General features: G+C 34.7%; 1 protein-coding gene across 6 annotated transcripts in view; it reads right to left on the bottom strand.

The window, feature by feature from the left end:
* Positions 1–17,972, bottom strand: part of LOC127701233 (importin-4-like) — a 997,117-nt gene that overhangs the window by 832,794 nt on the left and 146,351 nt on the right. For all 6 annotated transcript variants that reach the window (XM_052205057.1, XM_052205056.1, XM_052205054.1 and 3 more), the window contains exon 6: positions 8,788–8,924. In XM_052205057.1, coding sequence (XP_052061017.1) covers positions 8,788–8,924 — 137 coding nt within the window. The remainder of the gene's footprint in view (positions 1–8,787; positions 8,925–17,972) is intronic.

A 17,972-nucleotide genomic window follows, 5' to 3' on the forward strand; every position in this document is an offset into this window, starting at 1 on the left:
TCAATTAACATGCATAATTATATGGCTTCACTTGTCAACTTGGGTGTCAAACATACTGGTAATCAACGATTTTTACCTCAGGCTAACTGCCGTTGTGTAATAAAACTTTGTGTATTTACAGATGAATGTTGGGTTACTTCCCTTGATTTATCCTGTTTTAAGTTGCTTTCTTTTAAATAATGTAAATTTTTAAAAGATACAAATAAAATATAAATTGAACAAATAATCATAAAAGGATGGTAATTAAATGATTTAAAATGTCTTAGGACAAATAAAAGAATAATAATTTGAAAATTATTTGAGGGTTCTATACTTCCTTTCAAGGCTTAAATTGAAATTTATATAATAACTATGACCGATGATTACAGTTTGAATGTGTTACTTATCATGCATTAAAAATCTACTTGATAAAGATAAAAAAAAAAAAAAAAAAAATCTACTTGCATAAAGATAAAAATAAAAGATCTACTTGCAGATAGATAAGCAAATGTTCTGATTGCAATGAATAATGGTAAAAAAATATGACCTAAAAAATTTAAAGAACATACTAAAAAAGAAGAATGTTAGATTGAACAAGTTGAAAGTTTAAAAAGATAGAGAAAATTTATAAGTACAAGGGTACTATAAACATAATACATTCGGATGGAAAGTTGAAGAAAACACACTTTTAACAGACAATTTCTACAGCTAACGGTTACATTTACGACAGAATTTATGTCGATGCAAAACCTCCTGATCTGAGTCCTAATCTCCTGAAATTTCCAAAACTCCTGATCTTAGTTTCACAGTCCATCACATGTATAGCATTCCCTGTGTGATATGGAACCTTGTGGTACAATATCAGAGAGATCCATACACTAACACACAAGTTATGTCTGGAAGTTACAAAAATGCTTATTTTTGGCCCTTTTTGGCCCCTAATTCCTTAACTGTTGGTACCATAACCCCCAAAATCAATCCCAACCTTCCTTTTGTGGGTATTGAACCTTTTGGTAAAATTTCATAGAGATCCATTCACTTAAACTAAAGTTAGAGTGCAAAAACCAATGTGTCTTCGGACGACGAAGACAACGTCATACCAATATACGACCGCAAAAAATAAAAAAAGGGGGGATTTTCCAGTTTTCGGACAATAACTCAAAAATGCTTTCACCAGTTCTCATGAAATTTTGGTGTGAATTGTTTATATCTATTGACGTTATGCTCCCTTTCTATTTTTACAAATTTCTGATATGACATTGAGAAGTTATTGATGGGTGTATCATGCGCTCATGGCGCAGCGGTTTATTTGTTCAGTTCTCTAACTTTAGTTTGCCTGAACAAAATGTTATGAAACTTATACACAATACTTATTACCACAAAACACAAATCAAATTTGAAAAATTGCTGAAATATTCGTTTCTGTTCTCTAACTTTAGTTTGCCTCAACCAAATGTTATGAAACTTATGCACAATGCTAATTACCACAAAACACAGATCAAGTTCGAATTTTTGTGGCGTTACTTTTACCATTCTAGAGTTATGCCCCTTTGTAGTACAATTTCATAAAGATCCATACACTTACACACATGTTATTGTCCTGAAACTAGAAAAATTTGTTTTTTGCCCCTTTTTGGGCCCCTAATTCCTAAAATTTTGAAGCAATTACACCCAAAATCAATCCCAGCCTTCCCTTTGTGGTATAGGTACCAAGCGCCATTTCTGGATTCACCCTTCATCATGTTCATCAGAAAGACACTCAACAGCCAAAATTTGAAAGCCAATGAGATATATAAGACATGAAACACTTGAAGAGCTATGAGACCAAAATAGACCTAAAATAAGAGCCAAATTATTCTAAGTTTGACTTTGCCAGAGAATATTGAAACCGGTCTTTTCTCAATTTTTATTAACACTAGAGAGTCATGATACAGGTATGGTCAAAATATATAACTGTCATATTAGACGAATATATAGTAAATGCATCAATTGCATACACATGCTTACATGACATAAAAGCAACATATTGTTCCAACTGATTGTTATGTCTTGACGCAAATAAATCTATGTCATATTGACCATAAACTGTTACAGTTTGTGTTTGTAAAAAAATTTATTCACCATCCATTCATTCTCTGAGTAATAATCCCGATCTTGATAAAAAATCTGCTTTGTTATTATCTACACCTGTCATGTGTAGCTGATAACCAAATAATATTGTTTATCCTGCAATCAATTTTGTACAAATAACATGTACACAAATAAATTTTTGTTTTATTTGTACTTGTACATTTTAAGTCTCCTGTTACTCCGCTTCCATGTTGAGAAAACAGGTATATGAATATTTCTTTTAGGATAACATTTCATTTTGGGGGTTCTCTTCGCAGTCCGAGTTTAAACTATGTCGATTTCTTTGAAAAATCAGAGACAACTATTTGGATTTTAACAACTAAACCTTAAAGTGTCAGGTGTAAATTACAGGATAAAAACATATTAACATTGTCTGAAATATAAAAAAATTGTGTACTCCCTTCGAAACAGAAGAAAAGTTTGGCAAGCCTTGCTTTTCGTCCTGTTTTCTAAAGCTCATACAAATAAATTTTATATTTTCCAAAAAAGGAAAAAAAATATATAGTATATTTATATCCAATATATAATATTTATCAATATGGACAACAACGGATGCCAATGACAGACGCCAAGTGATGGCAATAGCTAACATGGTCCTTTGGGGCCAGGTGAGATGAAAAAAACCCAAAAAAAACAGAACAACTTTTTTGGTTGTTACCTGGGGAATGAGTTGGGATATCTCCTTTATCCTATTTAAGGGGATTAATTTTGTCTGTGTCAGCAATCAAAGCACTGTAAGCGCTGTAGGCAGTTAACCAAAGACCACGTAATTATGAAAACTGTGGGCAGTGTTGCTTCAATTTTTTTTTTAAGATTTGAAAGAACAAACATTAAACATTCATATATTGTACATTTATGTTCATTAAATGAATTGATTATTAAGGCAAATTAATTAATATTTCATCAAGGTTTTCAAAAGCAAGCTCATATATCAATGTAAATGACCCCCATCTTCACCCCCATATGCATGATGTTACTCCATACCAAGTTTGGAATAAAATGACAGGTGATTATAAAAAAGTTGGTCAAACATTCTCTGGCTTTACACTGCTTGAAAGATTTATATGTTTTCTTTAAAATGAGCCATAAATGAAAATTATTATGACCCAGAAATAATTTAATAAATAATTAAAGTAAATTCAATTAACCTAGACTCATTTTTTGCATCAATAAAATTTTATAATAAACAAGAAATAATTGTAACAGGATGCCGTTACGAAGTCTCCCAAACAAAGCCCCCATAATTCGTCATTCCCATGGTCTCCTGACATTGGGCAAAGTCCAGTTCATATTGGTTTGGTCTAGTAAAGTGATATGCATATGTGACACCTAGGAGATTGACCTTGTATGTCATTCAAATCTTTTTGAAATGATGAACAGGAATAAATATGGTTTAGGTGTGGGTATCTCGACCGTTTACAAGTTCTCAAACAGGAGGGGTGGGGTGACCCCAGGGACTCCCCCCTATATTTCATTTGATTTGTTATATTGTCCCATACATGAATACATATGGTTTAGGGGGTAGGGATCTCGACCATTTCCAAGTTCTCAAACAGGGGGGGATGGGGTGACCGCAGGGACTCCCAAATAATTCATTTGATTTGTTATATTGTCCCATACATGAATATATATGGTTTAGGGGTGGGGATCTTGACTGTTTACAAGTTCTCAAACAAGAGGGGTTCGGGTGTCCCTATGGACTCCCCCTATATTTCATTTGATTTGTTTTATTGTCTCATACATTACAAGAAATAATTGTAACAGGATGCTGTTACGAAGTCTCCCAAACAAAGCTCCAATAATTCGTCCAAATTGGTTTGTGATATGCATAAGTGACGCCTATGGATTAACCCTGTATGTCTTTCAAATCTTCTTGAAATGACGAACAGGAATATATATGGTTTAGGGGTGGTGATCTCGACCGCTTACAAGATAAAAGCACATTCTCAAATTGAAAGGGGGGGGGGGGGGGGGGGGGGGGGGGGGTAATCACCAGGGGACTCGCCCTTTTATTTCATATGATTTGTTTTTTTGTCCATACAAGAATATATATGGTTTATTGACGGGGATCTCGACCGTTTACAAGTTCTTACACAGGAGGGGGGTGGGGGTGACCCAATGGGACTCGCCTTTATTTCATTTGATTTGTTTTATTGTCCCATACAAGAATATATATGGTTTAGGGGTGGGGATCTTGACCGTTTACAAGTTTTCAAAAAGAAGGGGTTGGGGATTACCCCTGGGGTTTCCCTAAATTTCATTTGATTTGTTTTATTGTCCTATACAAGAATATATATGGTTTAGGGGGTGGGGATCTCAACCGTTTACAAGTTCTCAAACAGGAGGGGGTGTGGGTGACCCCAGGGGGCTCGCCTTTTATTTGATTTGATTTGTTTTATTGTCCCATACAAGAATATATATGGTTTCGGGGTGGGGATCTAGACTGTTTACAAGTTCTCAAAAAGAGGGGGGTGGGGGTGACCCCCCTGGACTTCCCCTATATTTCATTTGATTTGTTTTATTGTCCCATACAAGAATATATATGGTTTAGGGGTGGGGATCTCAACCGTTTACAAGTTCTCAAGCATGAGGGGTGGGGGTGACCCCAGGGGGCTCGCCTTTTATTTTATTTGATTTGATTTATTGTCCCATACAAGAATATATATGATTTAGGGGGTGGGGATCTCGACGTTTACAAGTTTTCAAAAAGAAGGTGGTGGGGTTACCCCCATGGACTTCCCCTATATTTCATTTGATTTGTTTTATTGTCCCATACAAGAATATATATGATTTAGGGGTGGGGATCTCGACCGTTTACAAGATAATAGCACATTCTCAAATTAGAGGGGGTGGGGGCGACCTCAGGCACTCACCCTATATTCATCTGATTTGTTTTATTGTTCTGTGATCATTTCTTAAGACTGCGTGTGTCTATCACTTACAATTTTCAAGTTAAAGTCATATACATGAAGGTATATGGTTTAGGGGTTGGGATCTCAACCATTTCCAAGTTCTCAAACAGGAGGGGTTGGGGTGACCCCAGGGACTCCCCATATATTTCATTTGATTTGTTATATTGTCCCATACATGAATTTATATGGTTTAGGGGTGGGGATCTCAACGTTTACAAGTTCCCAAACAGGAGGGGGTGGTGACCCCCAGGGACTCCCCCTATATTTCAATTGATTTGTTTTATTGTCCCATACATGAATATATATGGTTTAGGGGTGGGGATCTCGACCATTTCCAAGTTCTCAAACAGGAGGGGGTGGGACGACACCTGGGACTCCCCCAAATTATTTTCATTGATTTCTTTTATTGTCCCATACAAGTATATATATTTGTTTAGGGTGGGGATCGCGACGGTGTACAAGATAAAAGTACATTTTCAAATTGAAGGTGGTTGGGATGACCCCCAGGGACTCACAATATATTTAGGTTGATTTTTTTTTTATTGTCCTGTTCTCATTACTGAAGACTGCATGTGTCTATCACTTACTGTTTCCAGATATAGTCATTTGAAAATTTAAAAAAATAAAATCCATAGGGTTTTATAGTACATGTTAACCCCTCCCTTCTTCAGGCCCCTCCAAATAACCCCTAAATAGACCCCAAATGCACAAACAAAAGATTAATGGCTCCGCTAGACATGTTAGTCTAGTATTTTATGAAACCCTAAGTAAATCTGACAAACGGTCAAAGTTGTCTTCTTAGACGGTTTGAGTGGATTCGGTCCAACTTGTCTAGGGGACGAGTTGTCCATATTACTTAAAACATCCCATCAATGTTGATTTCCGCATCTGTTTCATGGCATCGTTTCATTTCATTCATAAAATATCAACAACCTTATTTGGCAAGATAAGTTAATAAAATGCTCCGCAGGGCGCAGCTTGATACGACCACAGAGGTCGAACCCTGAACAGTTGGGGCAAGTATGGACACAACATTCAAGCTTGATACAGCTTTGCATTTGGATTGTGATTAAATATTTGACACAGCATAGGTTTCTGACACAGAATGAATGTGGTCTAAGAACTTAAAAATTTTAAATTGGACATTCCCCTATTATGGTCCAATATCCAAAATCTAAATACATGGTTAGATTCAGCATATCAAAGAACCCCAAGAATTCAATTTTTGATGAAATCAAACAAAGTTTAATATTGGACCCTTTTGACCTCAATGTGGACAAAGTTGATAACTGGGCCCAAAAATCAAAAATCTAAATACATGGTTAGATTCAGCATATCAAAGAACCCCATATATTCAATTTTTGTTGAAATCAAACAAAGTTTAATTTTGGACCCCGATTTGGACCAACTTGAAAACTGGGCCCATTATCAAAAATCTAAATACATGTTTAGATTCAGCATATCAAAGAACCCCAAGAATTCAATTTTTGTTAAAATCAAACTAAGTTCAATTTTGGACCCTTTGGACCTTAATGTAGACCAATTTGAAAACGGAACCAAAAATTAAGAATCTAAATACACGGTTAGATTCGGCATATCAAAGAACCCCAATAATTTAATTTTTGATGAAATCAAACAAAGTTTAATTTTGGACCCTTTGGACCTCAATGTGGACCAATTTAAAAACGGCGCCCAAAATCCAAAAACTTAATACACGGTTAGATTCAGCATATTAAAGAACCCCAAGAATTCAAGAATAAAACCCCATTGAAATTGGTCAAGAAATAAGCAATTTATACGAAGTATCTTCTTTTGCACAATACTGTGCAATTGAATATTTCCTGCTATTGCGCAATACTGTACAATTGACAATTTCTTGCTATTGCGCAATATTGTGCTATTGGATATTTCTTGCTATTGCGCAATACTGTGCAATTGAAGATTTCTTGCTATTGCGCAATACTGTGCAATTGAAGATTTCTTGCTATTGTGCAATACTGTGCAATTGAAAATTTCTTGCTATTGCACAATACTTATTATATAAAAATTTACACATCCTGTTTGGTGTGTATCTCCTACCATATCATTATTATTTGCTTTTAAATATAAATCAGAAATAACCAACTTAAAATGGAAAATTTTAAAAGAAAAAAAAAGGAAAAAAGAAAAAAAAGGAAAAAAAAAAAATCCCCCCCCCAAATTTTTTGAACCCCCTTATGATTCATCACCCCAAACTCAATCCCAGCCTTCCCTTTGTGGTACGGTACCTTGCAGTACAATTTCATAGAGATCCATACACTTGAACACAAGTTATTGTCTGGAAACTAAAAAAAATGTGTTTTTTGGCCCCTTTTTGGCCCCAAATTCCTAAACGTTTAATGCAATTACCCCAAAACTCAATTCCAGCTTTCCCTTTGTGATATGGAACCTTGTAGTACAATTTCAGAAAGATCCATACACTTACACACAAGTTATTATCATGAAACTAGAAAAATGCTTGTTTTTGCCCCTTTTTTGGCCCCTAATTCCTAATATTTTGAGGCAATTACCCCCAAAATCAATCCCAGCATTCCCTGTGTGATATGGAACCTTGTGGTACAATTTCAGAGAGATCCATACACTTTAACACAAGTTATTGTCTGGAAACTAGAAAAATGCTTATTTTTGGCCCCTTTTTGGCCCCTTATTCCTAAACGTTTTGGGCAATTACCCCCATACTCAATTCCAGCTTTCCCTTTGTGATATGGAACCTTGTAGTACAATTTCAGAAAGATCCATACACTTACACACAAGTTATTATCATGAAACTAGAAAAATGCTTGTTTTTTGCCCCTTTTTTGGCCCCTAATTCCTAAAATTTTGAGGCAATTACCCCCAAAATCAATCCCAGCATTCCTTTTGTGATATGGAACCTTGTGGTACAATGTCAGAGAGATCCATACACTAACACACAAGTTATGTCTGGAAGTTACAAAAATGCTTATTTTTGGCCCCTTTTGGCCCCTAATTCCTTTACTGTTGGTACCATAACCCCCAAAATCAATCCCAACCTTCCTTTTGTGGTATTGAACCTTATGGTAAAATTTCATAGAGATCCATTCACTTAAACTAAAGTTAGAGTGCGAAAACCAATGTGTCTTCGGACGACGCCAGACGACGCCGGACGACGACGACGACGCCGGACGACGACGACGACGACGACGACGACGACGCCAACGTCATACCAATATACGACCACAAAAATTTTTTTGCGGTCGTATAAAAATGACCGCCCAATTATATAACTTTATTTCCTCTATCATAGAGATTTGTTGTACATGAACAATATTCCTGCGCATATTGCCATTTGGGAAATATAAACGACTTGTAATTACCGATTTTCGGCGATGAAATATTTCATACAATTGTTCTTTGACATCGTAGCCAAAAGCACAGGGGATAATAAACTACGTACGGATTTCTATTGAGCACTACTTCCTATGTGCAACTTCAAAAGTTTTGGGTAGTTCGACGATCATTTAAGGTTTTTCTGGTCATATTTTTTGTATTCCAGAAATAGAAGTATTTAAAAAATGTCCAATTAGTTATAAATAACATAATAGCCAGCTAGATAATAACAATGGCACGTATTTCAGCATTTATTGGGTAGAACACAAATCTAGGGTGCTCGCATAAGGCAGCTTAACTGCCTAAAAATATAGATTCTTAATGTACTGTAATTAAATTGTCATTGAGGCAGATTAGCATGGTTCAAAATCTAACTTACCTGACCACATAATATGGTACAAACTGGTTTTCATTATCAGATATAACTTCTGACAGTAACTGCAGAAGAGACACAAGATGAGGCTTTAGTTGTTCTGCAGCAGATGATGACACTGTGTATAACAAATACATCCCTGTCTGTTAAAAAAGTAACCTCCAATTATTCATATATATAGTTTTTTCATACAATATATACACAATGTATATGATACTTATATCTTTAAAGTTTTACAAATATGTGCAGACCTGACAGAACTTTCAATGTTGCTTGTGGATCATTCTTAATTTGAAAGTCCAATGGAACTTTCAACATATTTGCCTTGATTGAGGGTTATAAACTAGATATAAGTTCTAAGAAGCCTATATTGCACAATCCATATCTAAAATATTTTAGTCTTATATAAATTACACAAGAGTGCAAGTCTGTAAGATGAAAGTTTTAATACAAGTATCACAGAAACTTACATTATCAATGATCCAAGTAAATAAGGTGAAGGCCAGATGAACTCTGCCAGGCAGCTGACATGTACACCTTACATTCATTCCATACACCAAATATAGTTCAGCTATTGATTATAGTATCCAATCAACAGACAAAATCATGAAAACTCAACATTGACCAACGAACCATGAAAATGAGTTCAAGGTCAACCTACCAGACAAACATGTACACCTTACAATCATTTCGTACAACAACCATAGTGGCCCCATTGCTTAGAGTATCTAAAAATAGACCAAACCCAAAAAGCTTTACATTGTCCAACTAACCATGAATAAAAAGTTCATATACGACTGTTTTGCCGAGTGTGAATTCGCATTGCTAAAAGACGTGTCTCAGTATTTATACATCCAACATTCATGTATTTAGATTTGATGTTTCTTTTGTAAGTCTTGTTGGATATTGTGTTATGTCTTATTGTTTGTGGTTTGAATTCTGTATTTTCAGTACATTTCACATATGTCTAATTTGTCAGTATAGGTGAGTTACTTATGGTTCGTCTACAGTGTTTTTGTTTTATGTTGTTTGTTTTCAAGTGTGTTTACTGTTTGTTTTTACATGATCTTGCCTTATATTACAGTTATTAGGTCTTTCCACTTTTCTGTGGAAAGACCTATTGTATTTGTTCTGATTATTATTATTTTCTTCCGCCAAATTTTGTTCTCGCGTAAAATTTTTGTTTCGCAAGATGTCGCTTAGATATTTCTTATATAGTATCATACAGTTTATGCGCTTTTTATTTTCACCCATTCTTAGCCGAACAATTTTCTTTGTAGGAGTTATCTCCCCGAACACTGTTTTCCTTGTGACTGCATCTCCTCCGTAACCGTAAAAGAAAGCAACAAATTTATTTTATAAAATTGCTCGTTATATCCTTTGCATGATTTGTCCTATTTTGACCGAAGCAATATGAATATTCCATATGAGAGTTATTTCCCCTTATGCATTTGATATAAGTGATATGCATTTCTATCTTGTAAACCATTAGTGATAGAGACCTAGGATCTTTTGATTTGAGGTTCTTGATCCAAAAATAAGAAAATTAGGTCAAGGTCAGAGGTCAAGGTCATATTTTAAATTTTGATTTTGGCTTATTTTCAATTCTTTTCAAAAACCTTACAAGATATCGACAACATATTTTTACTAAATTGTAAGTTGCGACATGTCGTAACACATAAATTTTGGTTAAAAGGGTACGCTATCATTAAATTGGAGTTTTCTCCCCTCGTTTATTAAAAGTTAAGCATATAGTGATATAACTCATTAACCATATATAATTGAGACCTATAGCCTTTTGATTTGAAGCCCTTGGTTTATGACCTTGAAACTGAGCTGAAGGTCATTGGTAAAATTGACGTTCTAGATTTTGACCTTTGCTTTTACCTCATATGTATACATGATAAAGCCATGGGACTTTTTGAATTACGTGGCAAGCCACTTGACTATGGAAAAGTCAACCGGAAGTGACCTGGTGTAAACCGGAAGTAGCTATTTTTTGTACTTATTTAATGTAAAAGTATATTGAACCATATATTTTTGGAATCAGTATCAAGTAAACTATCAATTAAAACCGGAAGTGACATTTTTCAAACCGGAAGTTACAATTTATCTCCCTTATTTAGAAAAAATGTATAGAAACCATACATTTTTGGAATCAGTGTACAATAAGCTATCATTTGACGCTGGATATGATATTTCAAACTGAATTTTCATAGTTCTATATCAAAATTGATCTTTATGGGTGGAAAGACCTTCAATTGTTCTCTGAACAATTGGTTTTTAATTTTATTTTTATTTTCTATATTTATGTAAAGGTTAAGATAATTAATCAGCTATTTCATTTATATGAATTTTAGTTTAAAGCAACTATATGCACAGGATTTTTTTGTTTATACACAGTTTTGACTTAGAAGAAAAACCGACATGGTCAGAAAATACAAATAATAACACCATTACAAATACAATTCCATTTTAATATTCTTGTCATGGTTAGAAAATACATAAAATAACACCATTACAAACTCAATCTTATATTCTTGTACGTGTCTACAATAAAACAAATCTATTCTATTTTAGAAATTTACCTTGATAATATTAACTTCACAAAAAATACGTCACTTTTTGTGGCGTTGATACATTCATGTGATGCACAGTTTATTATAAATTCGTTTGTGGTGTCTTGGTGTGCTGTTGTGGATTCATGGGAGGTGTCCGTTGTTATTCTGTGGTTTACATGTTGTAATGTACTATTATATTATTTATTTATGTGTTTCTCTGTCCTGAGTGTTCTTGCGTTTATTTGTACTGTATTCCTGTCACGTAATGTTGTCATTTTAGCTGTATTTTTAACATTGCCATATAAGCAGGAGGTTTGGCTAGCCATAAAACCAGGTTCAACCCACCATTTTTTCTTAAAATGTCCTGTACCAAGTCAGGAATATGGCAGTTGTTATCAAAAATTCCGTTTCTATGTATGTTGGCGTTTGTTTTTGTTGTAGTTCAGTGTTTCTGTTGTTCCGTTGTTTTCCTCTTAAAGTTGATGTGTTTCCCTCAGTTTTGGTTTGTGACCCGGATTTGTTTTCGCTTAATCGATTTATGACTATTGAACAACGGTATACTACTGTTGCCTTTTTTTATTCATAGTCAGACGAAACCTTCCATACAGACATATACACCTTACAATCATTCCATAAACCAAATACAGCTGATCTATTGCTTATAATTTCTGAGAAAACGGACCAAACTAAAAAAAGATTAACAACATTAATGAACCATGAAAACGAGGATAAGGTCGGAGGAAACCTGCCACTCTGACTTGTACACCTTACAATAATTCCATACACCAAATATAGTTGACCTTAATAATTGCTTAAAGTATCTGAGATACAGATTTGACAACAAAAGCTTAACCTTGATCACTGATCAATGAAATGAGGCCAAGATCAGATGAAACCTTCCAGACTGACATGTTCACCTTAAAACTATTCTGTACACCAAATATGGTTGACCATCTACTAAAAGTATCTGAGATACAGAATGACCATGAAAACTTAATCTAGACTGCTGATCAATGAAATGAGTTTGATTTCAGGTAAACCCTGTCTGACAGACATGTAGACCTTGCAAGGAATCCATATACCAAATATAGTTACTCTTTACTAATTACACATAAGAAATTCATGTGACCAAAAACTATACAGTTTTTTAAGCAGTCGCTGAACCATGAAAATGAGGTAGAAGACAATGAACAATTGATGGACAGAAACTCCATAATATGAGGCCCCTGTATACAAGGTATGAAGTATCCAGGTCTTCTACTCTCTCAAAAATAAATACAATTAGTATCCGCCGCTGGGTTGTAATCTCGGTCTTGTATTCTGTGACTTTCGTCGCAGGTAGACCAAAATCTGCTCGTAGTAAAACAGAAAAAAGGTTATTTCAATCTGACCTGAAACAAGTTTTTGACAATTAAAAAGAGTTATCATGCTGTGAATAACTTTTGACCCCTGACTGCAAAATAACACTATTTACTTAAAAAAGTAAGGAGATCTATGTGGCATGATCGATTGCCAACGAGAAAACTATCCACCAAAGTTCAAATGAAGTGGATGTAAGCAATTATAGGCAACCGTACGGCCTTCAACAATAAGAAAAACCCATACTGTATAGACGGCTATAAAAGGCCCCGACATGAAAAATATGAAACAATTCAATTAAGAAAACTATCGGCCTAATCTAGTCTGTATAAATTTAAACTTATAATAATTTAATTTGTAACTCAGTTCTTTGTTGTTTAAAAATGTCTGCTTTGAACTGTGTCATTTTTTGTATGTTAATGTCCTTGTGATCCAAGTAATAGAAGTGAAGACTCATTCTCGTTGTTAATGTACTCCATTCATCCATAAAAAGGTGAATCTTTAGTTTATCATAAGATAACATTAGGATATCTAATATTAACCTGGAGAGAACAACAATAAACTGTTATCACAGAGATATGTCTCGCTTTTTTGTAATTTTGATTATGCAAATGTTGAAATTAAAATGGCAATACTTAACAAGTTAGGCTAATATTCAATGTCAATGAACCATGACTGAGGTACAAGGCTAAACCATCCCCATGTAAATGAGATGCGCCAATGCTAATACAACTGCATACCAAATATCATTGACTTATTATAAGTTGTTCCCTTTAAAGAAACCTAAACACAAACATAATTTGTAAACTATGTAAAAGTTTCAAAGTCAATGAACCATGAAGAGGGGGTGGAGCTATATAATCTCCATGGAAACGATAATTACAAATGCCAATAAATTTGCATACCAAATATCATTGACTTAACATTAGCAGTTCATCTTAAACTGATCTTATCACAAACTAATAAATGTAAACTAAGCAAAAGTTTCAAAGTCAATAGGCCATGACTGAGGGGATGGGGCCAAATATTCTCCATTGAAATGAGATGTGCTTATGCTTATACAACTGAATACCAATTAAAATTGGCCTACCACTAATGGTTCCCCTTGAACTGACCTAATCGCAAACTAATACATGTTAACTAAGCAAAATTTTCAAAGTCAATAGACCATGACTAAGGGGGCTGAGCCAAATAATCTCCATGGAAATGAGATATGCTAATGCTTATACAACTGCATACCAAATATCATTGACCTACCACTAATGGTTCCCCATAAACTGACCTAATCACAAACTAATACATGTAAAATAAGCAATAGTTTCAAAGTCAATAGACCATGACTGAGGGGACAGGGCCAAATAAAATGAGATGTGCCAATGCTAATACAACTGTATACCAAATAAGATTGACCTACAACTTGTGGTTCACCACAAACTAGACCTAATCACAAACTAATACATTGTTGACGCCGCCGCCGACGCCGGAAACAGCATACCTATGTCTCGCTTTTTGACTCCGTCAAGCGAGACAATAATAAAATGCTCCGCAGCTTGATACGACCGCAGAGGTCGAACCCTGAACAGTTGGGGCAAGTATGGACACAACATTCAAGCTTGATACAGCTTTGCGTTTGGATTGTGATTAAATATTTGACACAGCATAGGTTTCTGACACAGAATGAATGTGGTCTAAGAACTTAAAAATTTAAAATTGGACATTCACCTATTATGGTCCAATATCCAAAATCTAAATACATGGTTAGATTCAGCATATCAAAGAACCCCAATAATTCAATTTTTGATGAAAGTTTAATTTTGGACCCTTTTGACCTCAATGTGGACAAAGTTGATAACGGGGCCCAAAAATCAAAAATCTAAATACATGGTTAGATTCAGCATATCAAAGAACCCCATATATTCATTTTTTGTTGAAATCAAACAAAGTTTAATTTTGGACCCCGATTTGGACCAACTTTAAAACTGGGCCCATAATCAAAAATCTAAATACATGTTTAGATTCAGCATATCAAAGAACCCTAAGAATTCAATTTTTGTTAAAATCAAACTTAGTTTAATTTTGGACCCTTTGGACCTTAATGTAGACCAATTTGAAAACGGAACCAAAAATTAAGAATCTAAATACACGTTTAGATTCGGCATATCAAAGAACCCCAATAATTCAATTTTTGATGAAATCAAACAAAGTTTAATTTTGGACCCTTTGGACCTCAATGTGGACCAATTTAAAAACAGGGCCCAAAATCCAAAAACTTAATACACGGTTAGATTCAGCATATTAAAGAACCCCAAGAATTCAAGAATTAAACCCCATTGAAATTGGTCAAGAAATAAGCAATTTATACGAAGTATCTTCTTTTGCACAATACTGTGCAATTGAATATTTCTTGCTATTGCACAATACTGTACAATTGACAATTTCTTGCTATTGCGCAATATTGTGCTATTGGATATTTCTTGCTATTGGGCAATACTGTGCAATTGAAGATTTCTTGCTATTGCGCAATACTGTGCAATTGAAGATTTCTTGCTATTGTGCAATACTGTGCAATTGAAAATTTCTTGCTATTGCACAATACTTATTATATAAAAATTTACACATCCTGTTTGGTGTGTATCTCCTACCATATCATTATTATTTGCCTTTATATATAAATCAGAAATAACCAACTTAAAATGGAAAATTTTAAAAGAAAAAAAAAAGGAAAAAAAGAAAAATAAACAGCTGCGCCATGAGCGCATGATACGCTCGTCGTCTTGTGTGTGAATTTTTATGCAATAAGCATAAATAGTTTCTGACATACGGCGTGACATGCGAAAACCTCCTTTTTTTTTTTACAAAAAAATCAATATCTCTAAAATAAAATTTTGAATCAAAACCAAAAAGTATACAGATCTTTAGATTAATATAACTAAGAAGTATGTAAAATTTTAAGCAATAATCATAAATCGTTTTTCAGATACGGCGCGACATGTGAAAACACCCCTTTTAAAAAAAAAAAATCAATATCTCAAAAAAAAAATTTTGAATCAAAACCAAAAAGTATACAGATCTTAAGATTAATATAACTAAGAAGTGTGTAAAATTTAAAGCAATAATCATAAATCATTTTTGAGATATGGCGCGACATGTGAAAAACCCCTCCCCCTTTTTTTACAAAATACTCAATAACTCAAAAATAAAATTTTGAATCATCACCAAAAAGTATACAGATCTTAAGGTTAATATAACTAAGAAGTGTGTAAAGTTTTAAGCAATAATCATAAACTGTTTTTGAGATACGGCGCGACATGTGAAAAACCCCTCCCCCTTTTTTAACAAAATACTCAATAACTCAAAAATAAAATTTTGAATCACCACCAAAAAGTATACAGATCTTAAGATTAATATAACTAAGAAGTGTGTAAAGTTTTAAGCAATAATCATAAATTGTTTTTGAGATACGGCGCGACATGTGAAAAAAAAAACACACCTGTTTTAGTTACTAAGTCCCGTAACTCAAAAAGTTTTAATCTTATTTTCACCAAAAAGTATACAGATGGTTTGACCATCATAAGAAACAACTATGTTAAGTTTCATGAAATTTGGATAAGTCATTCTCAAGTTACGGTGCGACATGTTTACGCCGGACAGACAGACGGACAGACGGACGGACAGACGGACAGACAGACGGACGCCGGACATTTGTATAACATAATACGTCCCGTCAAAAATTTGACGGGCGTATTAAAAGGAAAACCCCCCCCCCCCCCCCCCCCCAAATTTTTTGAACCCCCTTATGATTCATCACGCCCAAACTCAATCCCAGCCTTCCCTTTGTGGTATGGTACCTTGCAGTACAATTTCAGAGAGATCCATACACTTGAACACAAGTTATTGTCTGGAAACTAGAAAAATGTGTTTTTTGGCCCCTTTTTGGTCCCAAATTCCTAAACGTTTAGGGCAATTACCCCCAAACTCAAACCAAGCTTTCCCTTTGTGATATGGAACGTTGTAGTACAAGTTATTGTCCTGAAACTAGAAAAATGCTTGTTTTTTGCCCCTTTTTGGCCCCTAATTCCTAAAATATTGAGGCAATTACCCCCATCATCAATCCCAGCCTTCCCTTTGTGGTATGGTACCTTGCAGTACAATTTCAGAGAGATCCATACACTTGAACACAAGTTATTGTCTGGAAACTAGAAAAATGCTTATTTTTTGCCCCTTTTTGGCCCCCAATTCCTAAAGGTCTCGGCAATTACCCCCAAACTCAATTCCAGCTTTCCCTTTGTGATATGGAACCTTGTAGTACAATTTCAGAAAGATCCATACACTTACACACAAGTTATTGTCCAATAAACTAGAAAAATGCTTGTTTTTTTGGCCCCTAATTCCTAAAATTTTGAGGCAATTACCCCCAAAATGAATCCCAGCATTCCTTTTGTGATATGGAACCTTGTGGTACAATGTCAGAGAGATCCATACACTAACACACAAGTTATGTCTGGAAGTTACAAAAATGCTTATTTTTGGCCCCTTTTGGCCCCTAATTCCTTTACTGTTGGTACCATAACCCCTAAAATCAATCCCAACCTTCCTTTTGTGGTATTGAACCTTGTGGTAAAATTTTATAGAGATCCATTCACTTAAACTAAAGTTAAAGTGCGAAAACCAATGTGTCTTCGGACGACGCCGGACGAAGACGACAACGACGACGACGACGACAACGCCAACGTCATACCAATATACAACCACAAAAATTTTTTCACGGTCGTATAAAAACCATAAAATATTTCATCTATATTCAAACCAACAAACCCTTCCCTTTGAACAAACGTGGGCTTCCAAATTTAATTATATTCTTCAATTATCCTAGAGACCACAGAGACAACAATAGTATGAAGTTTACATTTTTATTAATCTAACCCAAATCACAATAATTTTGGCATTTGGGGGTCAGATTCTCAGCTATGGGAAATTTAGCGCCAGGTAAAACCAAATGGGAATGAACAGTTCATTCCGTCAATAGCCGGAATAATATTCATCTCACAGCAGGAGGTTACGATAAGAGGGGTTTGAATAGATGGTGGAGAAAGAAATTTATAAATTTAATTACTTGGGGACATGAGAAATTAGACCAGTGGTCAATTTCATAAGGGTCCAAAACTTGTGTGCAAAGCAGCTGACTGACCCCAAAGGAATTGTGTGTTTTGAAAGCAAGGAGTATGGAATTAAACTCACACTGACCAAGAAAAAAGACAATTCTTTACATAA

Source organism: Mytilus californianus, unplaced genomic scaffold (genome assembly GCF_021869535.1).
Source record: "Mytilus californianus isolate M0D057914Y unplaced genomic scaffold, xbMytCali1.0.p SCAF_5, whole genome shotgun sequence".
NCBI lineage: Eukaryota > Metazoa > Mollusca > Bivalvia > Mytilida > Mytilidae > Mytilus > Mytilus californianus.